This window comes from Pelobates fuscus, chromosome 9, assembly GCF_036172605.1.
Source record: "Pelobates fuscus isolate aPelFus1 chromosome 9, aPelFus1.pri, whole genome shotgun sequence".
Classification (NCBI taxonomy): domain Eukaryota; kingdom Metazoa; phylum Chordata; class Amphibia; order Anura; family Pelobatidae; genus Pelobates; species Pelobates fuscus.
The window spans coordinates 32,112,821-32,136,213 of record NC_086325.1 but is presented as its reverse complement, the minus strand read 5'-3'; the positions used below and the strand labels follow the sequence as shown (position 1 = coordinate 32,136,213).

The window sequence follows — 23,393 nt, the reverse complement described above, 5'->3', positions numbered from 1 at the left end:
ATGATCCCTAGCTAAGCGAATCTGGTATGTGTCGCCTATGGAGGTTATGACAGGGTCAGGCATGCAAATCGGTAATGCGCAGGATTTGTGCATATTCACTTTGTATCCTGCCAATTTACTATAGTCAGCTAGGACACCCGTTAACGCCCTCATAGACGGAAGTGGGTCAGCCAGGGTCAGTAAGATGTCGTCGGCGAAACCCGACACAACGTACTGATGGCCCCCTACCGAAATCCCATGGATGTCCGGGTTGTCTCGTATTGACTGCAGAAGGGGTTCTAGGGAGAGGATAAACAGCAGGGGAGACAAAGGGCATCCCTGTCTGGTACCGTTTCCTAGGCCGAAGGGTGTCACCTTCGCCCCCGATATGCGAACCCGTGCTTTAACATTTGTATACATTGCTTGTACCGCAGTGATAAATGAGTCTGGTAAGCCAAAGTGTCGAAGGACTTCGAAAAGATAGGGCCATTTAACCCTATCAAAGGCCTTCTCGGCGTCGAGGGATAGAAACAATGTTGGGATTTTCCTATGCGCTTGCCTCCAGATGAGGTCAATGTTCCGCCGGGTATTTTCAAAAAGCTGCCGACCAGGTACGAAGCCAACCTGGTCAGGGTGTATCAGTTTCGTCAAGAAGGGGTTTAGTCGGTTGGCCAAGACCTTCGCCAAGATCTTGGAATCGTGGTTGATCAGCGAGATCGGGCGGAAACCGCCCGGGTCGAGATCATCCTTGCCCGGTTTAGGTAACAATACCACGTCCGCCAATGACATGTCTCTGTCCGGGGCGCCACCCCCTATGAGGTCGTTAAACCACGACTCCAAGTGAGGTACTAGCTCCTCTCGGAAAGCTTTATAATAACTGCCCTCGAAACCGTCTGGACCTGGAGCTTTATTGCCTTTCAGCATTGAAATTGCAACGTTTATCTCATCGGTAGTTATACGTGCTCCAAGAGCCGCCGATTCACCTGCTTGCAGTTTTGGCAAAGCGAGACGAGACAGAAAGGCACGGGCATCGTACTCTTCCCGTTGAGGGTCTGAAGCAGTCCCGGTGGAATGGTTGTATAAGTTAGAGTAATATTCCGTGAAGACCCCTGCAATCTCAGTGGGGTCTGTACAGATTTTGCCCGAAGCGTCTTTGATACGTGTGATATGCGAGTGTCCCTGTCTCGGGCGTAGGGCCCTGGCTAACAGAGTATCCATTTTATTGGATTTCTCATAATAGGTCCGTCTGGACCAAGTCATGGCCCTAGCCGTGTCATCTATGAGTGTGTTGCGGACCGAGGATCTCAATCTCTGCACTTCCGCTAGTGTGACTGGCGACTGGAGGGCCTTATGTTTTTCTTCCGCTTTCCCTAACGCCTCCAGCTGTGTGGACAGCAGTTGCGTTTTGCGTCTTTTCTTTACTGTGGCCTCGCGAATTAATATACCCCTAATGACCGCTTTGTGTGCGGCCCATAGCGTAGCTGGTCTTACGTCAGTACACGCGTTTCTAGCGAAATATTCGAGCAGTTCTTTGCGGACAACCTCTACTATAACCGGGTCCTGTAGTAGAGAGGTGTTTAACTTCCAGGACCACGGGGAGGCCGCACTCAACTTATCCAAAGTCAGCGTGACCTCCGCGTGGTCGGACCAGGTGATGGAACCGATAGCAGCGCCCGAAACCCTGGATGCGGCACTGGAATTAATCAGGAATGAGTCTATCCTAGAGTAAGTTTTGTGAGGTGCTGAGTAAAATGTATAATCTCGACCATCGGGGTGGTGTGCTCTCCAGATATCAATGAGGCCTGTGCGGTGTAGGAAGGTGCGGAGCAGTTTGTCTTGGCGGCCACTCCCGTGAGACCTCGGGAGTCCGTCGCGCGGGCTTCTGTCCGCCGCAGGGCATGGGGTGGCGTTAAAGTCGCCCCCCACGATAACCATGCCGTGAGGCAGACCGTTTACGACCTGGGTCATAGTGTCCCAGAAGTCCACCGAGGGGTCGTTAGGGGCGTAAATATTTATAATATGGATGGCGTGAGAGTACAGAGTTCCGGATATTAAAACAAAACGGCCACTCGGGTCCATCGTGACAGTACCTCCCCGAAGCGGGCATCTATGGTGTAGGAGCACCGCTACCCCATTCCTTTTGTTTAATGCCCTTGCCTCGTGGGTAGTCCTGTAAGTGTGGTCCCTGAGAGTGAACTTCGCCGATTTCGGAATATGTGTCTCCTGCAGGAGTGCAATGTCCGGGTTTAAACGCTTAAGTTCCCTAAACATGAGGCGACGTTTATTCGGTGCGTTTAAGCCTTTGACGTTCAGGGATAAGAGTTTCAAGGGCATTGATAGTGAATAAGGGGAAGGCTAAACCTAGTGGCCATTTTCACCAAATACCTGTGATAGATGGGTGGTATATAGAGTGGTGTCTCAGATTGTCTATCTATGCCCCCTGCGTCAGGGCCGAGCTCTGAGTCATCGCATATTGAACCAACGCCTCCTTCCAAAGAGGGTACCCTAAAACAGGGGGGAGGAGGGGGAGGAGGGCAAAAAGGGTAGAAGGGAGAGGGAAAAAGAAAAGTAAAAATAGAGAGAAAAAACAACGTACATAATAAACCCCTGGTCTTATTCGTCGCCAGGGACGAGTGGGGGCCTTGTATAGGCTCCCCCGGAGTCTGCATGAGGCTCCAGAGTCGCCCAGACATAGACCAACGAAAAAATGGGCACCAACAGGGTGCCTATTCGAATAACTTTCGCATGAAAAACGATATAACAATGGGCGAGACGTCTCGCGATCCCACCAGGGCCAGCCCGGGCCCACAGTCCAACAGAGGGGCCCCAACCCCGCCCCATCCCCCCGTCCCGTGGAGGAATCCGCCTGCCCCCCCACCCCCAATCCCAGAGGGGATAACCCCCACCGACGGGGCGGGGGGGGGGGGTGGGGATGAACAGCTAATAAATAAATGCACCCCGGAGCGGGATGGACGGTCCCGAGGGCAAGGAGCGTACGGTGAGGGGGGAGGGGGGAGGGGGGGGGGGGGGGGGCAAATAAGACCCGGAATTGCCAGTGGGTCAGAATCAGGGCGGAGCCCGTAGGAAAATATAACGCAAAACAACATGAGGCAGCGAACCTGGGGCGTCTAACCGCCTAAGGAGAGGGGCACAAAAAGTAAAATGATTTATCCCACCCGTCACCCCAAGGGGGTATCGCCTCCCTCGTATTAAAACTAGGGGGGGGGAGCAGATTTAATAGGGTGCATTGCATAAAACGGGGGAGGTGAGAGGGGGTCATTGGTCACTAGGGCCGAGTTGCCGTATAGGCCTAATAATTAGAGGCGGAGAGATACCCCCTACACGTCCCGGCTCGAACCCCCCGAGCTCCGTAAACCTGATATACACGATAGGGAAAAACCGACATGATTATCGTTTAACGTAAAAATAACCATACAGATTCGAACATCACCGGCTCCCTCCTCCCCCACCCCCCGAATGAAAATCAAGGCGACCCGGGAATAAAACATCAGAGCAAAGCATAGTAAATAACGATCATTAAAAGTATAGAGTACGCCCACGGCCGCCGTGAGTTTGTGATAGTCAATCAAAAAGGGCAGTTCGCCATCATTCCTTTGAACGCTCCCTATCCCGGGGCCACAGAGGTGTAGAGAGAGTAGGGGCCGGGTGAGGAGGGACGGTATGGGGGTGCAATAACGAACATATGGGAGTGGGAGAAATCCCTAGCCCACCCCAATACTAGTGCCCCCCCCCCCCCCGATAGAAGGAAAATAAACATTTCTGGGCAATTCTATAAGGGGCCCCCGGGTCCCGGGTGAAAAAACAAAAGTGGGGAGGATGAGGGATTCCCGCAATCCCCCTCCCAAACAATAAGGGCCCACCCGGAAAAGCTCACCGCTTTGGGCCACCGGCCGCTCACCCAACGCCAAGTTAAAGGATCCGAAATCATTCGCCTGCTGTGTACCACTCCCGAGGCAAGGCAGGGAGGACCTCCGCCGAAGACCTCAGAACCGCGAAACCCTCCGGTATACGAATCCCGAGCTCCGATAGGAACGCAGCCGGATCGCCATCAGCATGGAGGACTTTCGTGCGACCATTTTTGAAGGCCAATAATCGAAAAGGGTGACCCCATGCATATTTAATAGATTCCATTTGTAGAATTTCCGTAACAGGACGCCAGTCTCGTCGTTTCTTCAAGGTAGCAGGGGTTAAGTCCTGATACAATGCAAGGTCTGCCCCGTTATATGTTATTGGGCCGTCTCTGCCACGTTTCATCAATGCTTCCTTTGTCTGGAAGGAGAGAAATTTAATAATTACGTCTCTCGGTCTCTTATCATCCGTCCTCCTGGCACGGAGCGCCCGGTGAGCCCGCTCGATGTGCCATAGGTGTTCTGGCACATCGGGGAGAAGCGGTCTAAAGATCTTCAAGACCACTTCCACCAGGGACCCCTCTCCCTCCTGTTCCGGGAGGCCACGGAGGCGGATATTATTCCGCCGCGACCTGTTGCCAAGGTCATCTATCGCCGCTGCGGCCATCTGCAGTTGGGTCGTTAAGGAGTTTATTTGTGCAGCTGACTCGTTGTGGGCCTGTACTGTAGACTCCATCCTTTGTTCGAGAGCCGCCGTCCTCGTACCCAGGGCTTGGATTTCGGCCTTCACTTCCGTCGTAGTGCGGACAATTTCTGTGGCCAGGTATGTGCGTACCTCCGATAGTTTGGCCAATATTTGGCTGGCCTCCGAGTCCAATGCCCCTGCAGCAGCACCGCTGCCGGGGCTCGCAGGAGAGGTAGGTGTCCCCAGGCCGTCCCGACCGCCATCTTGGGTGGATAGCCTCGCGGCTCGTGAGGCCGCAAACATATCGGGGACCGAAGTCACCGATTCCGAGGGTTTTTTCACCGGTTTTCTTTGATTCCGTTTTTCCATCCCGGTCCCCCTTACTGGTGAGTCGGAGAATATGTCGAAAAATATCGAATTTCAGCCTTTGTTAGCCGTTGGCACTGTGGTTACAGCGGAGCTCTAGCCAGACACGTCCAGCTCGCTCGGCTGCAGACCACGCCCCCCCGTGATTTTTTTTTTTTTAATGTCTAACATGCTGGAAAAATATAACTTAAAACCTCTGGTCCTCCTTCTCTCTTATCATATAGTCTTTTGCGTACATGCTCTTTCTCATTGTCGGAATGTCTGTTTTGAAATACTATTGGGTTTCCTAGGCAGGCGTTCCTCTAACCATCCGGCTTAGCTCATTAAAACCTCTAATGACATCCCAGATTGTTTTATAGGGTCGATTGTTATTTAAAAGTGTTAATTGTGGCACCGTATGTCATTACCAGTATCTCCACTTATATTAAATAACAAGCACTGAGTGAAGTTACTTATCTGGTTTCCTACTCATCGAGCCTGTTCCACAAGAGGATTAGATCATAGATGCTTTAAGACTTGGGGAAAATTAAAAACGTTAAAAAAACCAACAACACTAAAGGTGCCTTGGGAATTCCAACAAGGCATTTTTTGCTTGACGTATTCTTTACTGACATTGTGTTATTTACTGTGTGCTTGTGAGTGTACACCTGTGAGCTATCCCTTCATTTTACAGTCAGTGGTTATTCACATGATGATGGTGAATGTAACTCTCTGTAATAATATTTACTATTCTTTCTTGACATTATGGTCCGATATTCATCACATACATCATCTTTATACTGATCAGCCAGCTGGCTATATCATATATCATTCTTCATGTGATCCCAACAGTCCTGCTTTTAGTGCATTAGTCTCACATACACTTTGTGTGTGTGTTTGTTGTGCGTGTGTGTATATATATTTACTATCTGAGCAGTTATTAGCATTCTGTATCATGAAATACAATTCTTGGTCTAGACCAAGCATGTCAAACTCAAAGGCTAGCCCGGGCCACATAAACAAGGTTTAAGTTTAAAAAAAAAACAAAAACAAAAACAGCACCCCCCTCTGTACTAAATACCAGTCCCCCCCTCTGTACTAAATTACAGCCCCTCCCCTTATACTAAATCCCAGCACCCTCTCTACTAAACCCCAGCCCTTTAAACAAAACCAATATTGACTACCCGTCACGTGCCTCCGTGCACCTCCAGGTCCTCCACTGTCCGGCCATCGCAACACTGACCAACACAGACACACACTCTCTGACAGACACACACTCTCTGACAGACACACACTCTCTGACAGACACTCTCTCTGACAGACAGACAGACACACACACACACACTGACAGACACACACAAACACATGTGCACACACTCACCTCATTTTATTTATTGCTCCCTACTTTTGGGAGCTGGTGTGGGGCCTCTCCCTGATCTTCTCTCCTTCGCTCAGTCTTCCTGCTTCCTTACGCGTGCAGTTTAGTGATGCCAGGTGCCCGTGAGGGAGCAGGAAGTCTGAGCTCCCTCACTGCCGCCAGGGACCTCTCCTCCCCAGCCGGGTAATTTTGGCAGAGTAGGCACCTGCAATGTGGGGCGAGCAGGTGCCTACTCTGCTTTAGTAAGCATGGCAAACTTGCGGCTCGCTGGGCCGCAAAAATATTCATTGTGGGCCGCATATGTCCCGCGACTTTGACATGCTTGGTCTAGACTCTAGATGGAAAAGCAGTTGGGTCCGTTGGTTTTGCTGCTCAGATTTCTTTTATTCTGTTCCTTTGTTTTTCTGCACTCTTACTCATAGGCGGCTCTCTAATTAGATGATTTAGGCGGCTACCTAAGACCTCGCACTTGCTGTTCCTCGCAGCCGCCTAACTGGAGAGCAGGGCCTGAGGGCTGCCCACTATTAGGAGGTGCGAGGAGTGACCTCAGTCAGCTGCTCCTCACAATGGCACATATTCGGGGGAGGAATAGTGAGCACCAGCATAGGTGCCAAGCATCAGATAATATTGTAGGTGGTCCTCCAGTATTAGACTGCACTAATTGTTGAAAGCCTGGGCGAAGGTTGTATCTGTGAAGGAGCTGGTCTGTATTTGCCTGTCCTCACCGGCCTTCACACTGCTATACATCAGGAAGCTGCTGAAATCACAGTTTAAGCCTCTCCCCTCCTTCAGTAAGACTTAATTGAGCTGGGGGGAGAGGAAGAAAGAGCTATGTGGATGATAGGGAGATGGAGCTGAGGAGTGAGAGTCGGGTGTAGGGAAGATAGGGGGAGAGAGGGATATGGAGCTGAGGGAGACGCTGCCTGAGAGTCTTCCAGAGCATCAGAGTCACCATCAGGAGAGTACAGCCAGAGGCAGAATGAACGTAGAGAGACCCCGGTGCAAGATTATTATTTTGTGTGACATGCAGAGGTGAACCGGGAAGGAGTTCTTACCACTAGACACCAGAGATCCTGGCCAGTTATTAATATTATAGCTTGCATTATTTTTATTATGGATGTTAGTGGGGGGCATCATGTTCACGTACTGAGTAAGGCGTGCGAAAGTCTAGAGCAGCCTCTTATCGTACTCACACTTTTAAGTAACAGCCCAGAAAATATCAGTGAGCAGGAAGAGTAGATTTTGTTTTACTAGAAGTACTGATCTCCCTGCTTTTCCTTCTCGACCACCAAGACCTGGCTTTTGGAATATGGGCCAGCTTACAGCAACTGTGCCCACTAGTGGATTGGGGACATGGTAGGCGAACCTAGCCCCATCCATACCCAGTTCCCCACTTTTGGCAGTGTTTCTACCAAGGGACATCTAGTGCAGAAATCTTGCCAATAAGACGCCAGCACTCCGTATAAACTGCGTAATGTGGGTTTATTTAGCCATTAAAAAAGGTCAGGCAATGTTTCGACACGGTACGTGATAAAGACACCTATCATGTTAAAATGTTGTTGAAATCTTGTTGTTTTTATACTAGTGATCCTTTGGAACAAGGATCAAGCTTTTGACACAGGCACCAAAACTGGTTGTGGCAAAATGAGGGAAGTGTGATGATTTTGTTTTGTTTTTTGGATTTTTTTTTTTGTGCTGTTTTTTTTTTTTTATCAAACACAAAAAAAAAAAAAAAAAAAATTCTTTTGTATACAAGTTACCGTATGTCTTGTTTATGGTTTTGTTTTTTAATATAATAGTTTTTAAAAGCTGTCCATTACGTTCTATTTGGGAAGATATGTGGTGTGTGTATTTTTTGTTACAAAATACTAAATTATGATTGAAACCCTCCTTTTTTTTTTTTTTTTTTTTTTTCTGTTCTAGGAAACACAGTCACCAACATACTCACAGGGGACCATACGAAGATACATTGTTCAGAACCCTGAACCGGTATGATGAAGTTTTTTTTTTATTTACTTTTATTTTATATTAAGAATTGTCATTGTTTGTTTATTTATAGCATACTGATTAAAATATTTAATATTTTCTACGTAGTATAGTTTTTCACAAGAAATTCTTGAAGAGTGTAAGATATTGATTGTCTTCGTTGCCTCAAATACGCCATTTATGAAAAAAAAAATCAACATGGCTGAATACAGTTGTGGCGGACCGCCTGGCACCCCGACTGGGTGCCTCCGCCAATCGATGCTTCCTTGTGCTCACTGAGTACTTCCAAGCACTCCACCAGACACCATAACAACCGTAGTCCCCACAGCCAGCGTTGCAGCTTGGTTGGGGCCTCGCTGTCCTCCACCCACCCTGGACCCAAGACCAGGATCCAGCTTCCAGTGGGTAGACCTCTCCTACTCCAGAGAGTATAGCAGGATAGCTCTTACAAGAGCAAGTGATTATAATCCAAGGGAGTATAAGGAGTGTAGCAATCCCCAGAGTGAATATAGCTGTCCCCTCCACACATGAGACGAGGCTCTATGTTAAGGGGGAAGAGGAACTGTTTTAATTGGGTCCACAATTGGCCTTATATGCAGGTCCCCATGCAAGGGGTTTTCCATAACATATGCCTGGGGCATTCCCCACTGGACCTGAGGGGGGACTATGACAAGGTACACACTTTAATTATATTGGCTCTCAGGTCCAGGACACTCCCACACAAAACAGGGTAATCCCTCCCCTGTGCCTGAGGGATAATTGAGTCAGGAACTGTACTAAACTCAATTATCTCCAGGCACAGAAAACATACATTTTAACAACATCCCAAAAGTACCCCAAAACACATGAAAACCCCACAAAAGTCATATCCCCTGAGAGCCCTGATATAGGGGACCAGCATATCCAAAAATCACCCGAACGTGCGTCATAATTTTGTCCGAACGTGCACATGTTCCTATGCCCAAAACAGTTCCAGGGAATCAGGGCTAACGGTCAGTCTCTCTTTCTGGAGTACAAAAGTACATAAATCACCTGAACTGAGCCTTTTAAAGTGCATTGGGCAAGGTATATTGCAGGGCCCATAGCCCTGAGGCATGAGGCTGGCAGGAGCCTGTGGCGAGGTTCTGTTCGACACAACAGTGACAAACTAAATATCAATGGCTTACTTTTGTCAACTTGCTGAGTAGCTACTTAATCTTCCCACCCCATAAATTAGGGTACTTGTAGCCTCACGAGCTCTTTATAGAAAGCTATGGGAGTGCTGGATGCACTCCTACATTGTACAATATATTTTTTGTATCTGGGAGAGCTTTGTCTTCTCCCATGTCATCAGAAAAAGAGGTGTGAGGATATAGCAAAGTGATGTAAGTATAATGAATCCGATGATTGTATTATAACTACAATAACCTGTACAACAAGACTATAGGGTTGTGGTCCAAGTGCTTCGTGTCCCCAGAAGACTGTCACTGAAGTGTCTTTTGTGAAAAGACCGTGGCTTATTTGTAGACCAATTTAATTTTAGACTAAAACCAAAATAAAAAAAGTTCTTAGCACACTGTCCCAGTTTCGTATGCACGTTTAAATATCTGAAGTTTTTTGGTATCACTCCAATGGCCATTTAAGTGTAAGCTCACCAGCCACATCAAGGCAAAATCTCTCAGGTGAGTGCTACACTAACAATTTACATTGCTTCTTTAAAGGAACACTATAGGGTCAGGAACACAAACATGTGTTCCTGACTTTAGTGTTAAAACCACCATCTAGACCACCTGCCCCCTCTGCTCACTATTATTTTGCAGGAAATATCCCCCCTCCCTCAGTAAAGGTAAGAAGGGAGGGGGGATATAAGGTTTTAGTATTATTCTAATTTAAATATATATTTGCCTTAAGCTAATCATTTTCACACACACTGCCCCCCATACACATTCATACTGCCCTTATACACATACACTGCCCCATTCTCACACACACACACACTGTACCCCTCACACACAGACATTGCAACTCTCACACATACACTGCACTCCTCACACACACACATATTGCACACATCACACACATTGCACCCCTCACACACAAACACACACACATTGTACCTCTCTCACACACACACACACACACATTCAGGGCTGGCGCTACCATAAGGCGGCCCAGGTGGCCGCCTTAGGGCGCACCGGCCAAGGTGGCCGCCTTAGGGCGCACCGGCCCTGGCGGCGCAATGTCAGGCTGTCCGGCTGGAGGGAAGCACTCCCCTCCAGCTGGTTACTTTATGAAGCTCTACCCTCAGCGCAGCCTCATACCATCAGCCCAGCTTACTGCCACCCGAGGAGCCTCCTTCACTGGTGCCTGCCACAAGCTGTGAAGAGGGGGCGGAGATATGAATGACTACATGGCTTGGAAGAAAAGACACATACATGGATCTGGAGGGGAGGGACACACAAAACGGACTAAGGGGAGAAATAGCCACACAGAGGGGCTGTGGTGGAGAAAAAAAAACCAAAGAGACACAAAAAGGGGATGGGTGTAAGTAAGAGACATACAAAAGAGGTTGTAAGATACACTAAAGCACAAAAGGTTAATACATTCAAAAGAGGGGATATGAAACACTAAAGATGGTAAGAAAGTAATACATTCAAAAAGGGAGCGGGGGGGCTGGTTACAAGACACACAGGTGAAGATGCACTTTTTTTTGCAGGGTGGGTGGCAAAATGCATCTTTGCCTGTGTAGCTAAGAATCCTTGCATCAGCCCTGCACACATTACTGCTACAGGCCCTATCCCAGCAGACCCCAGTTAAGTTGTCAAACGGTTCTTAAACGGGTTGACTGCTTACTCTGGGAGGGCGTCATGGAACTCCTGGAACCATAACAACTATAGAGAGCTGTAGTGGTTATTGTGCCTGTAAATAATCTCCAACTGCTCCTCCTGAGATTTGGTTCTGAATCTGCCGCTGAGGTACTGTGCATGATCAGACTTTTAACGCAGGTGCCACAACTGGAGTGTTCATCGAAGTGCCACACACTTAGCATAAATCTTGCCTTAATCTTTAAGTGATTCTTAAAACGGAATGAAGTAAGTTGTTTTGTTTTTTTGGTGTACTTCGTTTTAGTATTTTTGTATCCAACACATAAAATAACAATGTTCTTCTTTCTTTTTAGATATATAAGATGTGTGTATTTTCTGTTCCCAAAAAATACTAATTATGTCTAAAACCCCCTTTTTATTCTATGTTTTTTCTAGGAAGTACAATCACCAACATACTCACAGGGGACCATACGAAGATACATTGTTCAGAATCCTGAAACGGTATGACAACGTCTTTGTTTTTTCATTTTTACCTTTTTTTATCTCGAATTGTCATTGCTGTGTTTAGAGCTTAACCCAATCCCACCGTTCTACGTATCATTATGTTCTGAATGACATGGGCTCTTATTAACTGTAAGGAGGGTTTAACATCTGTGCCCCTGCAGCCCCTCTAAATCATACTCTCCTTTATTGCCTCAAATATGCCATTTATGGAAAAAAAAGATGGCTGAATGCAGTTGCAAACTAAAAGCAGCCAATTGGTAACTTTTAAAATACTTATAAAGGTGGAGCGCAAAATCAAATCCACATTTTGTGGATCCACAAATGTGGATTTGATTTTGCGCTCCACCTTTATAAGTATTTTGTCTGTTTGTTGGTGTGGGAATTGGGTACACACAGGTGTGCAGCAGCTTTTTGAGACTTAACTCTGTATCAGAAATGTTCAGTACTTTTTGAGGCGTTATAGAAATTTTGCACATTTTTTTCTCTCACCCCATCTGTGCTTATATAGCTATATTTTTAGCGTTTTTATATTCTAGATATATTGTTCAATAGGTAACTTTTGATAACTTGCTGAGTAACTACAATTTCCTCCTTTTGGATAGGGTTAATTTTTGCATGATAGTAACTTTTTATTTGCCCTCTGGCACTTTGTGTGTGCCTCCACCCTTTCTCCACTTCAAGCTTTCTGCACAATTCAAGTATGTGAGAGCGCCTGAGGCAGAAGCGCTGTTTCAGCAAGTTAGGATTTTTAGACTGTTTCTTTTTTTTTTTTTTTTTATAGTTGGTTTTAATTTTTGTTTTTATTTAAAATGTGCATAGTTTGTGTAAAGTATTTTCTAACTGGGTGATAAATTGTTGCATTAACTACTTACTAAATGGTAGTTTGATGGTAAGGGTCGTGCATTGTGAATTGCTATTGTTTTGTACAATAAAGTTGGCTTTGTTACTCAGAAGACATTAGGATCCTTTCAAACTGCTTCAAACAAAACGTAATTGAATATTTTTCTATTCTTGATCTTTTCTGATAAATATAAACAGAACCACTCAAATTTCTTTATCTCAGCAATTACCATTGATATGTGCGATTTTTGGCAACCGGAGAGTCAGAAATTACAGTTTTTACACCAGTGGCGGAACTAATGTAGAGAGCGCCTTGCTGCAAGAATTTGTTTGGGGCCCCCTCTAGCGCAAGCATGGCCAAAAGGTAGATCCCCATATGTCATACAACTCACATAATGCTTTTCCAGCTGGGGATTTACCAGATGCACATACTTGCAGAAGCAGTGTTTGTGAGCAGTGTGTGTGTTTGAATGTATGTTTTTTTGAATGCAGTTGTATGTTTGTATGTATTGCTACTTTTTGAAAGCAGTGGTGTACTTGTATTTAGTGTTTGTATGTAGAGCTGGTGTTTGATTGCTGGGATGTATGCATGTACACTGCCCCACACGTACACACTGAAACACACACAGATACGCACATACTGACGCATACATACACACTGACACACATAGATCACAATTTAATTAATCCCAGGAGGCTAAATCTGATGAGAGTCTGGTTCAGGCTCTCTCTCCTTTCTGTAATCCTCCCCCTTTCTTGTTTTCCCGCACTTCTCATTGGTAAGCTGGGAGGAGTGCATTGTAATCTCTTCCTCCAAGAACCACGGCTTTACAGAGACCATGGGGCCCAGTCATGCTGTTAAATGGCCACGGCGCCTAATCAGGCCCTTGATCAAATATGACCATTGGGTGGCACTAAGTGCCTGGGCCACACGATGAGCGGCGGTATTTCCACCACTGCTGCACGCACACTGCTCTGACATGAGACATTTGCAGGTGCCTCAAGTACAAATAGTGGTCTATTTCTGTGTTGATTGCTACTGGGCTTGCATGGCCTTGTGCAGCACCAATTTTCACAGAAACAGGGTCTGTCTGTGAACTTAAAAGTGTTCACCTCTGGGGAGTAGCAACTGCAAATCCCTCCATGTCAGCAGCGACATACGTTTGTCAAATATTTGAAACAAAAAGCTGCAAATACATTACCTTGACACCATAAAAACGTCAATAATTTCTGTAACTGGTTATGGTGCCAAGAGTGTCCCTTAAATTTATGAAGAGTAATACAAGGTATACTTTTAAAAATGTTATTTTTTATTTTATATCTGGATTCAAAAACAGCCATCCCCGATTTTGACTGTCCCCCCTTTAAATTGATCAAGATACAGGGGTCACAGTGTGCTTTGGGTAGAACTTTCACTTCACTGGTGTCATCATGCCTATGCATGCGTTTTCATTCCTGCCAACTGCCAAGGAACCTTTTTAATTATGTTAAGTATTTATTCTCTGAGAATGTTGGGAAATGCCTTGAAACTCTTGTTTAGAAAAACAAAGCATTTAGTGTACAAACCAATCAAACTTGTTTCATTTGCTCATTGGTGGAAACTGAAGATGCATGCTGTTTTCTTACAGGAAGTACACTCTCCGCCATACTCTCAGGAGACCATTCGGAGGTACATCGTCCAGAACAATGAGCAGGTATGAAGATAGAATTATTGGTTGTCTTCCTAGCATTCTCCCGCCGTGCGTGTGCAGCATATGCTTTCAGCCTGGTTCTAACCGATAGGCCTTAGGAAATACAGGCATTAGTTTGTCAATTATAATTGCAGACCGTAACATTTTGTCACTGTGTACAGTTATAAGCAGTCAAGTCAGTAAAGAAGACATATTAAGCTCTGCAAGACCTTATCGTGTCATAAGAGAGACCCGATTGGCTCTCTCACACAGAGAAAACTGGTTGAGTCTTTCCAATTTAAAAATTAAAAAGGCACACAAATCAAAAGACTTACAATGAGTGTCCTCTCCTGTGTCCAGCTCATGGACTACAGAGTGGGGTGTTATTTAAATAATGGCCCAGTATTTGCATGGCCTCCTGGGCACTATAAGGGTCAATCCCATTAAGAATTCAAAACCTAGTGTTTATAGCTCAATTAGGGTCCAGGATGGGGTAAGCAACCTTTGGCACTCCAGATTTTGTGGACTACATCTACCTTGATGCATTGCCAGCATTATGACTTTGAAAGGATTATGGGAGATGCACTCCTCAACATCTGGATGGCCGAAGATTGGCTACCCTCGTTCTTGACTAGTCTTCTGGTCCCAGAAAGTTATTTCCCCCCTGGTGTCTATCAGAACACTGTGATTGGTTGGCTCCTAAAATCCCCAAAAAATGCTGCACTCGAAAAAACTTTTGAGAGGGTACCTAAGTGTACTGCATACATGAATATCAGACATTAATTATTATCTATGATATTAAAAGGATGATTTTAATTGTAACTTGTTTTGGTAGGAAGTCGCAGTCCCTTATCCTCAACAAACAATAAGAAGATACATTGTTCAAAACCCCGAACAGGTAAGAAGAGAATAGCGAGATAATTCTATTCTCTCTGTACAAGCTCAACGCAGTCTCTGTAAGGATTACATTTGAAAATTGTTATCCAACAAGCAACAGCGAATTTAAGATGGCCTTAAATTTGAAATACTCTTTGAATTCACCTTGAATTCTCACTTTGGTAAATAACCCTGTAAATGTCTGTCTATGAATATTTCTGTAACTGTGCCTAAACTCCAGGCATTAACACTTCTAAAGATCATTATCACAAAGTTTGAAGAGTATTTGCTGTTGCCTGGTCTTTGGAATGCTGGGAACTACTATGCAAATCCCAATCTCTGATTGGCTGGTGACATCACATGATTTCTGCAGCCTTGTTTCTTATTAGTAACTTGTCACGGAGGGCTTGAAATAGGCGATGCAATTTCAAGATGGCCACCTCCACACTGAAACACAAACTGATGTCCAAGTGTTATTTCCAGCTAATCTTACTATAGATTGGTTAAACAAAATATTGCTCTATTTGTATTCGTATTTTAAAGTCATATATGAAAAGAAAATTTCCAGTTTGTTTAGAACCCTTTTAGTCCAATAAATCTACATATCCTTCTCCTCTTCAATTGCTTCTCGGTTTATAAATGGCTAGAAATTACTTATATGCCCAAAGATTGGACATAAAAAGTCTTCATCAAAGTAATTTGCCCATTCTAGATGACGGATGGAACGGGTAGATGACACAAGACTATACTCCTAAAGAGGAGGTTAACTTATGACAAATTAAATAATTGAAAAAATGACACAAAATTAACTAATAATAACCCGGGTAATGTGAAAATACCTCCAAGCAACTGATGGCAGGTACATGAAATATCCTCCCAGTAGACTCCGTAAAAAACGATGCAGTGTTGGAGCTCTAGAGTGCCTGGCGTGTTCTACAACATATCAAGAACACAAAATAAGAAAAAAAAAATCCTGTTTCATGGCGGGTCAATTGGCTCTTACCTGTTATCAAAATATATAAATTAATTATATTATATTTATTTGTGCCTCCCCACTTCTACGGTGAGGTCATCATCCCTGGTGATCTCACCCAATCAAATGCTTTCCCATAGTGAAGGAGTGGAAGGATAGTGTGCATGTGCAGCAAATCGCCTTTGCTACGCCAATTACCATCTCCTAATAGAGATGGGTTCAGTCAATGCATATCTTTAGGATTATGGGGTGCATTCAGGGTTTCCATGCTAATGCTGAATGTTGGTCCCTCTGTCTTTGCAGGACAGAGCCCAGGAAGTCCCTCTTGTGGCTTTCAGAGTAACAGCCACTAGAGGTTGTCCTAGGAAACCATGTAAACACTGATTTGTCTCAGAATGCTTAGTCTGCAGGGACAATACATTAAGCTGTTGTAGTTCTGGTGTCTGTAGCGTCCATTTAATATTTTCTGAGCAGCAAATCATAATGATATCACTAGAATTGTCCTGTGTCCCCATGTATGCTTTGTTTGTGGATGGAAAAATGTTTACTATTCCCCCAAGCCTTTTTTAACTCTTGTACATTTTCCCATTGTTGTTTTCCCTTTGTCCATGCCATGTTTAACATACTTTTGATACGTTCTAAGTTTTGATTTGATTATTAATACAAAATTCTTCCCCGGAATTGGGAAGCTGGGTAATAACGAGTCTTTGAAAAGTGCCAAGCACACCATCTTTTAATGTTTACAACTGGCTTGAGTTACAGAAAGTTAGTTGGTATTTTTTCTAAAAAATCAACTGGCAACTGACCTTTCACGTTATTAGCAAGATGATGTTCTGGCTCTAAGAAATCAAACAAAATAATTACCGTATATACTCGAGTATAAGCCGACCCGAATATAAGCCGAGGCCCCTAATTTTACCCCAAAAAACTGGGAAAACTTATTGACTCGAGTATAAGACTAGGGTGGGAAATGCAGCAGCTACTGGTAAATTTCTAAATAAAATTAGATCGTAAACAAATTATATTAATTGAATATTTATTTACAGTGTGTGTGTGTCTATATTGAATGCAGTGTGTGTGTATATGAGTGCAGTGTGTGTGTGTGTGTGTGTGTTGCAGAGCCTTGGTGGGGGGTGGGCATTTTTATTATTTATTTTTTTTTAATTATTGTAATAATTTATTTTCATTATTATTATTTTTTAAATATTATTTTATTTTATTTTTTTCGTCCCCCCCTCCCTGCTTGATACATGGCAGGGAGGGGGGCTCTCACTCCCTGGTGGTCCAGTGGCATTGGCAGTTCAGTGGATCTCCTGCATCTCCTGTCAGCCCCCTTCTCCTCCGTGCCGGTCCGTGCAGCTCCCTCTGCCAGCTCACACTGTAAGTCTCGGGAGAGACTATGACCCCGCGGCTCTCGCGAGACTTACACTGGGAGCTGACAGAGGTGCTGACCGGACCGGACCGGCGCGGATGAGAAAGGAGCTGACAGGAGCTGCAGGAGAGGTAAGTAAATGCTTCCTGCCAGCCCCCCTCCTACACAGCCCCTGTTCTGTATTATGGCAATGTAAGTTGCCATAATACAGACATTGACTCGAATATAAGTCGAGTTGGGGTTTTTCAGCACAAAAAATGTGCCCAAAAACTCCACTTATACTCGAGTATATACGGTAATTGCAGTAATAATCCAGAACAGATTTTCTAGTGCAGTCAGAAGAACGGGAGAGATTTGACTGCTGTAGATCTGCCGTTGCCAAAACAGGATTAAGTGCATAGGTACTGCCTGCCAAGTCAAATCTACACTGCCTAGTTCAGATGGCACATTGAGGGGAATAGATCTGACCTGGTCAATCAGTCTGCACTATAACATGTGGCTAATTATGTGCAAACTGATATGTGTTGCAGGAAATCCAGGCCCCGTATCAACATGAAACCGTGCGAAGATACATCGTACAGAATCCTGAACAGGTGGGTGCGAAATATCATATTTATGAAAACTGGAGCAATCTTGCTGACTAAATGGCTCTTTCACAAGATGAGACCTAAGTCTGTATTTTTCTCTGTTTTACTGCCGTCCATCTATGTTATAATTTTACCCATCATCTGACCCTTACAGGATTTTACAAACCACTTTCTTTATTCTGTTTCTGATGTTTAGTTTTTGTGGACTATTTTGATTTGAACTTCTTAAAACTCAGTAAATATTATGCCTTTCACTTTGAGCAAAGTTAACTATAAAGGGAACATTTAGGAAAAACAAATAATGTAGAACTATCGATCACATTTTCAGTTCTGCAATGGCTTTCGATGAGGAACACTGCTTTTGTAATAAGTCTATTTCTGAACATTGTAAACGTACAATTTACTTGTGTTGTTGATTTGTCTGCAATATTGTCATATGTCGCAAATATTTTTGAATACATTTCTTTGCCTTTTTTTATTTCACCAACTGAAATCAAAGAAAACCAAAATCATGGAAAACCGTTAAAATGTGCCCGTTTGCGAAATTTCATTATAATAGAGGATCGTGGGGAAAAAGTAAAAAAAATAAAAAAAATCTTTACATTAATATTTGGGCTCAAGTCCAACTTGAGATATGCAGGGGATGCACAACAGTAATGTATCTATTTGCACTAGGGATAGTTTTATTGTGTTTGGTCTCACCACAATCTCTTTGGTGCATTTTTTTTTCAGATGGCAGTTGGGTCATAAGTGTATTTCTATTATTACATTGTCTCTCTGTTATTTCAACTGGCAAATCATTTTTTTCCAAAGTTTCCCTAATTTCAGGGCGACACTCAAACATGCATGTCCTGGTCTGTCTGACTTGTGGAAATTTTGCTTCTGGATAACAGTTCCTGCTATTTTAATACAGCCCTTTCCTGAACTAAATCAATGGTCGCAAATAGCAGCCACCACTTGGACTTATAACTCCTGCTCATCTTGGGCAGACTGGGACATGTAACCACAACACAAACCATAATACCAACAACAATACTCACGCTAACTCTAAAAAAAAAAAATCATGTAACACAGAAGATGTTGATGGATGTATAAAAAAAATAACGCTATCTTTAGGTTCCGGGGATAAAGTCATGAACCACCTAACATTTCGTCTAATGGTTTATTATGAGGTCTACAAAAAAATACTCATCATTTAAAGAAAAAAAAATTACATTATGTATAATTTTATTTGTCAAAAATATTTTTGGCGTTCTTTATACCCAGCACATGCGTGCCTGTAATTTTAATGAATTATTCACTAAGAGAGACGGGTGTTCCCTCATTACCGGATCGTACTCATACGTAGTTAAATTGCTGAAACCTTGGATTAGAGACTTGACCTCATCCTGCATGCGTGTGTATCTATAGAAGGCAATTTCTCATCGAATCAGCCCGGTATTTAAGCAAACCATCATCTAAAATGATGATGATCTAGATTACCATTGTATACGTAGGATTTTAATGAAAGGTCAAATATAATTTCTTTCTTATTAGCCTTGCTTTTATATTCTTGGGTCAGCTTTTCAAGTGATTATATATTTTTGGCAAAAAATTTCAAATGATTTAAGATTTTGAAAAATATTTTATTACTTTGAAATGTTTCGCTATGTAGATATATTTTTCAATATCTATATATTCTAGTATTAATATTTTGGAGATAAAATCATTTTAAGTTTATCCAACAATATGAAATAATTTGAAAGGCTTATCCAAATATACTAAATCAAGGCCTTCATTATTTAATTTATAAATAGAATTTATAGTAAATAGAAGAGCACTGTAGGAATGTAAACTCTGCATGTCAGTAGAAGACATTAAGTTTATTATACCGTATTTTCAGCAAACCTACGTTCAAGGGGTTAATTACGTCCCACAAAATAATGTTGTCTATGAAAAGACCTTCCGGAGAGTTGAGGTGCAAAAACCTGAGGTGGTAAGTGAAATGTCCAACTCCGTGTGTGTTCGTTTGCTGAATGAACTTGTGGCCATTTTCTAGTTAACGATTTATCTTTGTTGTTATGGATAACATTTATTTTTTTTTCTCTTTGAAATGTTCTCTCTATTTTTTCTGTTTTCATATTTGAAATTAGTTTTTTTTTTTTATAGGGAAATTGCAAAGGAGTAAATTCTGTAACTCTGACATTGTTGTAATGATGTTTGCAATTGTGTTTATGTACAAATCTCTCATTGAATTGTGGAAGCAATGATTTGATAGAATAACCATTGCATAGTCAGCAGCGCACTTGTTAAGGGTTGATAAGAGTTGTAGTCCATCTTGGAGCTGGAAACCCTGTCATGGCCTCTCCGTTATCTGCATGTCTGTTAGGTGCCCTGTCTATTGTCGGTGGATGCCGTCATGTCAGTCCATGTCCTACCGTCAGCACTATCTACTATAAAGCTCTGGGTGATTAATGGGTAAAAACACAATGCGCTTTATTGTTTTTTCTTTTTGTAAATTGCATCAATAAAATAGACCGAAGCATTCCCAAAGTCTTTACCACCACGATCATGTTATATTTCACTGTTTACATTCTCACCTCTATAGTCACCCAGAAAGGTTTTACATTGTTGCTAGAAAACAATGTCCTAATTAGCCGGATGGTTGAGTGGAGGCAACTGCCTACTGAGCTGGCTGGGCGTTTTAAGGATTTGGGCCACAGAAGTGAAGAGATTTAGGGGTTTACTTGCTACGCAGTGAGCTGAGATGAGTCCATGGTGCACTTGCAGAATTTCGGCTAAAATTAAATTCTGTTTCTCCAATCACTAATTCTGAACTCAAATCTGCCACTTTGTTCTAAACTCTGTACCACTCGATTTATAATGAATAAACCACCTAAACGTTGAAAAGGAACCACAGAAGAAATGTTTGTCAGGTTTATGGCATCAAGAAGTGAGTAGAATGGCGAGAATGACATTGGGGTCATTTAAAAAATGATCCAAAGTACTAAACGTTCTTCTCCCCTTTATACATTTTGAACCACTTTTTTTTAGAATAGAACGCGTTGATCAATCACCTTACATAGCGCCTTAAACTGAGCAGAACACTTCTGCCAATCTCTCGGACTACCACAGCAGTAACCAGCCTATAGCAGTTATGCCATCACTTCCATCATTATTCAGAAAGAATAGAGGGTGCTGGGTCCCATCCTGTCCTATACTGGTGCTAGGTGTCTGAGCTACTAATCCTCTATGCGGGTTACGGACCTTCTGCAGATCCCATGACAAATTATGAATCCTGTATTATTGTATTGTAGATATTCTATTGCATTCTTTTACAAGTACATGTTGCCTATAGCTAATTTCTCTTTATCTGTTGTAACAGGAGAGAACCTCCTCAGTTTCAATAGGATCACAACTAACTTCTACAAGTGAACAAGTGACTGAGCAAATCAATCAAAGCAATGTAAGTGAGCAGGTATTTCAAGCTATAACCGTGCCTCTAGTTGTGGTTTTAATATATTCTCCCAAGTCTAGAAATACTTTGTTGCTCATGTTTCAGAATGAGTGAGTATATTACAAAGACAGATTGACCACTAATTACCACTATACATATGGACTTAACTTATGTTTGGGTACATGGGAACACTAAGTAGTCCAACATCTATAGATCATAATCACGCAATAGATATACTGGTTTGACAGTACCTTCAACTTCATCAGTAGATCTCTCTCTCATCTAGCACACTGGCCCACTCACTTACATTCACATATTTTCACGTTGGTTTCCACTGACACGGGATCTCCTTTCACGATATCTTCAGACTTTACATGAGTGAAGTTTCCGCCATGAAAGAAACAGATATCTTAGACCAGGATTGGCCAAATAAAGGTTCCGAGACCATGCACGGTGCCTCCCAGACCTTGCATGGTCTGAGAGGGATTATTATCTGCAGGCCTGCCCTGTGATTCATTACTGTATCAGGAATAATGTGTATGTACTACACGTGTATGTCATATGAATAATGTAGACATTAGTTAAGCTTTGCCAGTTTGCCAGAACAATTCAGCAGATAGTGAATTGATGGAGTGGAAACATTGCTAAAACATGGAATTTTCATAGACTTTGACTAATGGCTCTTTTTCCCTCTTCCACCACAAGGAGGTCATCTCAGAACAAGTAATCCAAACCTCCGTCACCAGTGAGCAGGTATGGAGCAACCCAACACACAGTTTGAGAGTCATGATGTTACAAACTCATATATAGCCTGTTTCCCTGAAAATAAGACATCCCCCCGAACAGGCCCTGGCTTTTTTTCAGTGGATGCTCGTAATATAAGCCCTACCGCGCAAATAAGCCCTTGTCGCTGGTTCGCTAATCTATGTTTGGGGAATTTCCCCCGAACATAGATTTGTGGCATTCTATTCGTGAGTAAACTAAACTATGTTTGGGGAAGTTTCCCTGAACATAGATTTGGAGGATTCCATGCCTTAGTGAATTGGTCTATGTTCAGATCTGCTTTCTAGCATATTCTTGCTACCATTTTCCACCAAAATAAGGCATCCACCAAAAATAAACCCTAGTGCACTTTTTTTATTCTAAATTCTAAATTCTAAATTTTTTTTTTTGCCCGTTTTGATTAAAATGTTCATCGAAGATGCAAGGAGACACAGCTATATACATAGTAACAACATAGGCATACAATCATTATTCCTTAAATTGCTTCGGGCAGCAAATTGTCTTAAGGTGATGCTATTTATTTAATCTCTGTATGTGCAGTGTTTCAAAGTTACAGATTCCAGGCACCATGACCACTTCAAATTAGTGGCGCCTTTATCTAAAACAGCAGCCGGTTAATGCTTGTTACTATTTCCCAAATTAATGTTCCCATTTTATCAACCATGGACGGATAAAGGGTGCAGTGGTCACTGTCAGGACTTGAACATGTGACCTTGAGGTTTTATTGGATACAGCATGTGTGGCACTTGTCAAATTAACGTGTTTCCACCCACCGGCATAAAAGAGAGGTAGTTATTCACATTTGTGCTATTAGCGCCTCAGACAGGCTTCTTCAAAATAAATATCACAAGCGTGTTATGGTGATCTAGGGCAAGGATGTGGGAGAGGCAAATCAACCAATATGGGATGGTCATAATATATACCCTTGGGCTGAATACCTTGGTCTTTTTTTAAACCTAGCAATCCCTCTGGTTAAAACGTTCTATTCCGGTTGGCTGCAGATCTTCTGTGTGGTTCAGTGATGGTCCGGGCCTTTCCTGGTGGCCACAATGATTTACCATCTGGACGATCATACCCTGAAGGTAGCCTCATCAATTATTGGGTGCCCTGAGCAGGTGCTTCCATAGTATGTATATAGCTATGAGAACACGTTTTACCCCAGGGGAGTAATTACTGTAACATTGTATCAGATTACTCAACATGATGCAGTGCTGGTAATCTCCGACGCAGACTCCTCCTGATGCTTCCTTACCTGAGCAGAGCGGTGGGAACATTAATTACCAGACACCGCATCATGTTCAGTTCT

General features: G+C 43.3%; 1 protein-coding gene across 1 annotated transcript in view; it reads left to right on the top strand.

Moving 5' to 3' along the window:
• Window positions 1–23,393, top strand: part of POF1B (POF1B actin binding protein) — a 76,119-nt gene that overhangs the window by 28,926 nt on the left and 23,800 nt on the right. Inside the window, exons 3-10 of the mRNA XM_063433420.1 lie at window positions 8,180–8,245; window positions 11,482–11,547; window positions 14,019–14,084; window positions 14,896–14,958; window positions 17,812–17,874; window positions 19,751–19,843; window positions 21,233–21,313; window positions 22,010–22,057. Of these exons, the coding sequence (XP_063289490.1) occupies window positions 8,180–8,245; window positions 11,482–11,547; window positions 14,019–14,084; window positions 14,896–14,958; window positions 17,812–17,874; window positions 19,751–19,843; window positions 21,233–21,313; window positions 22,010–22,057 (546 nt within the window). The remainder of the gene's footprint in view (window positions 1–8,179; window positions 8,246–11,481; window positions 11,548–14,018; window positions 14,085–14,895; window positions 14,959–17,811; window positions 17,875–19,750; window positions 19,844–21,232; window positions 21,314–22,009; window positions 22,058–23,393) is intronic.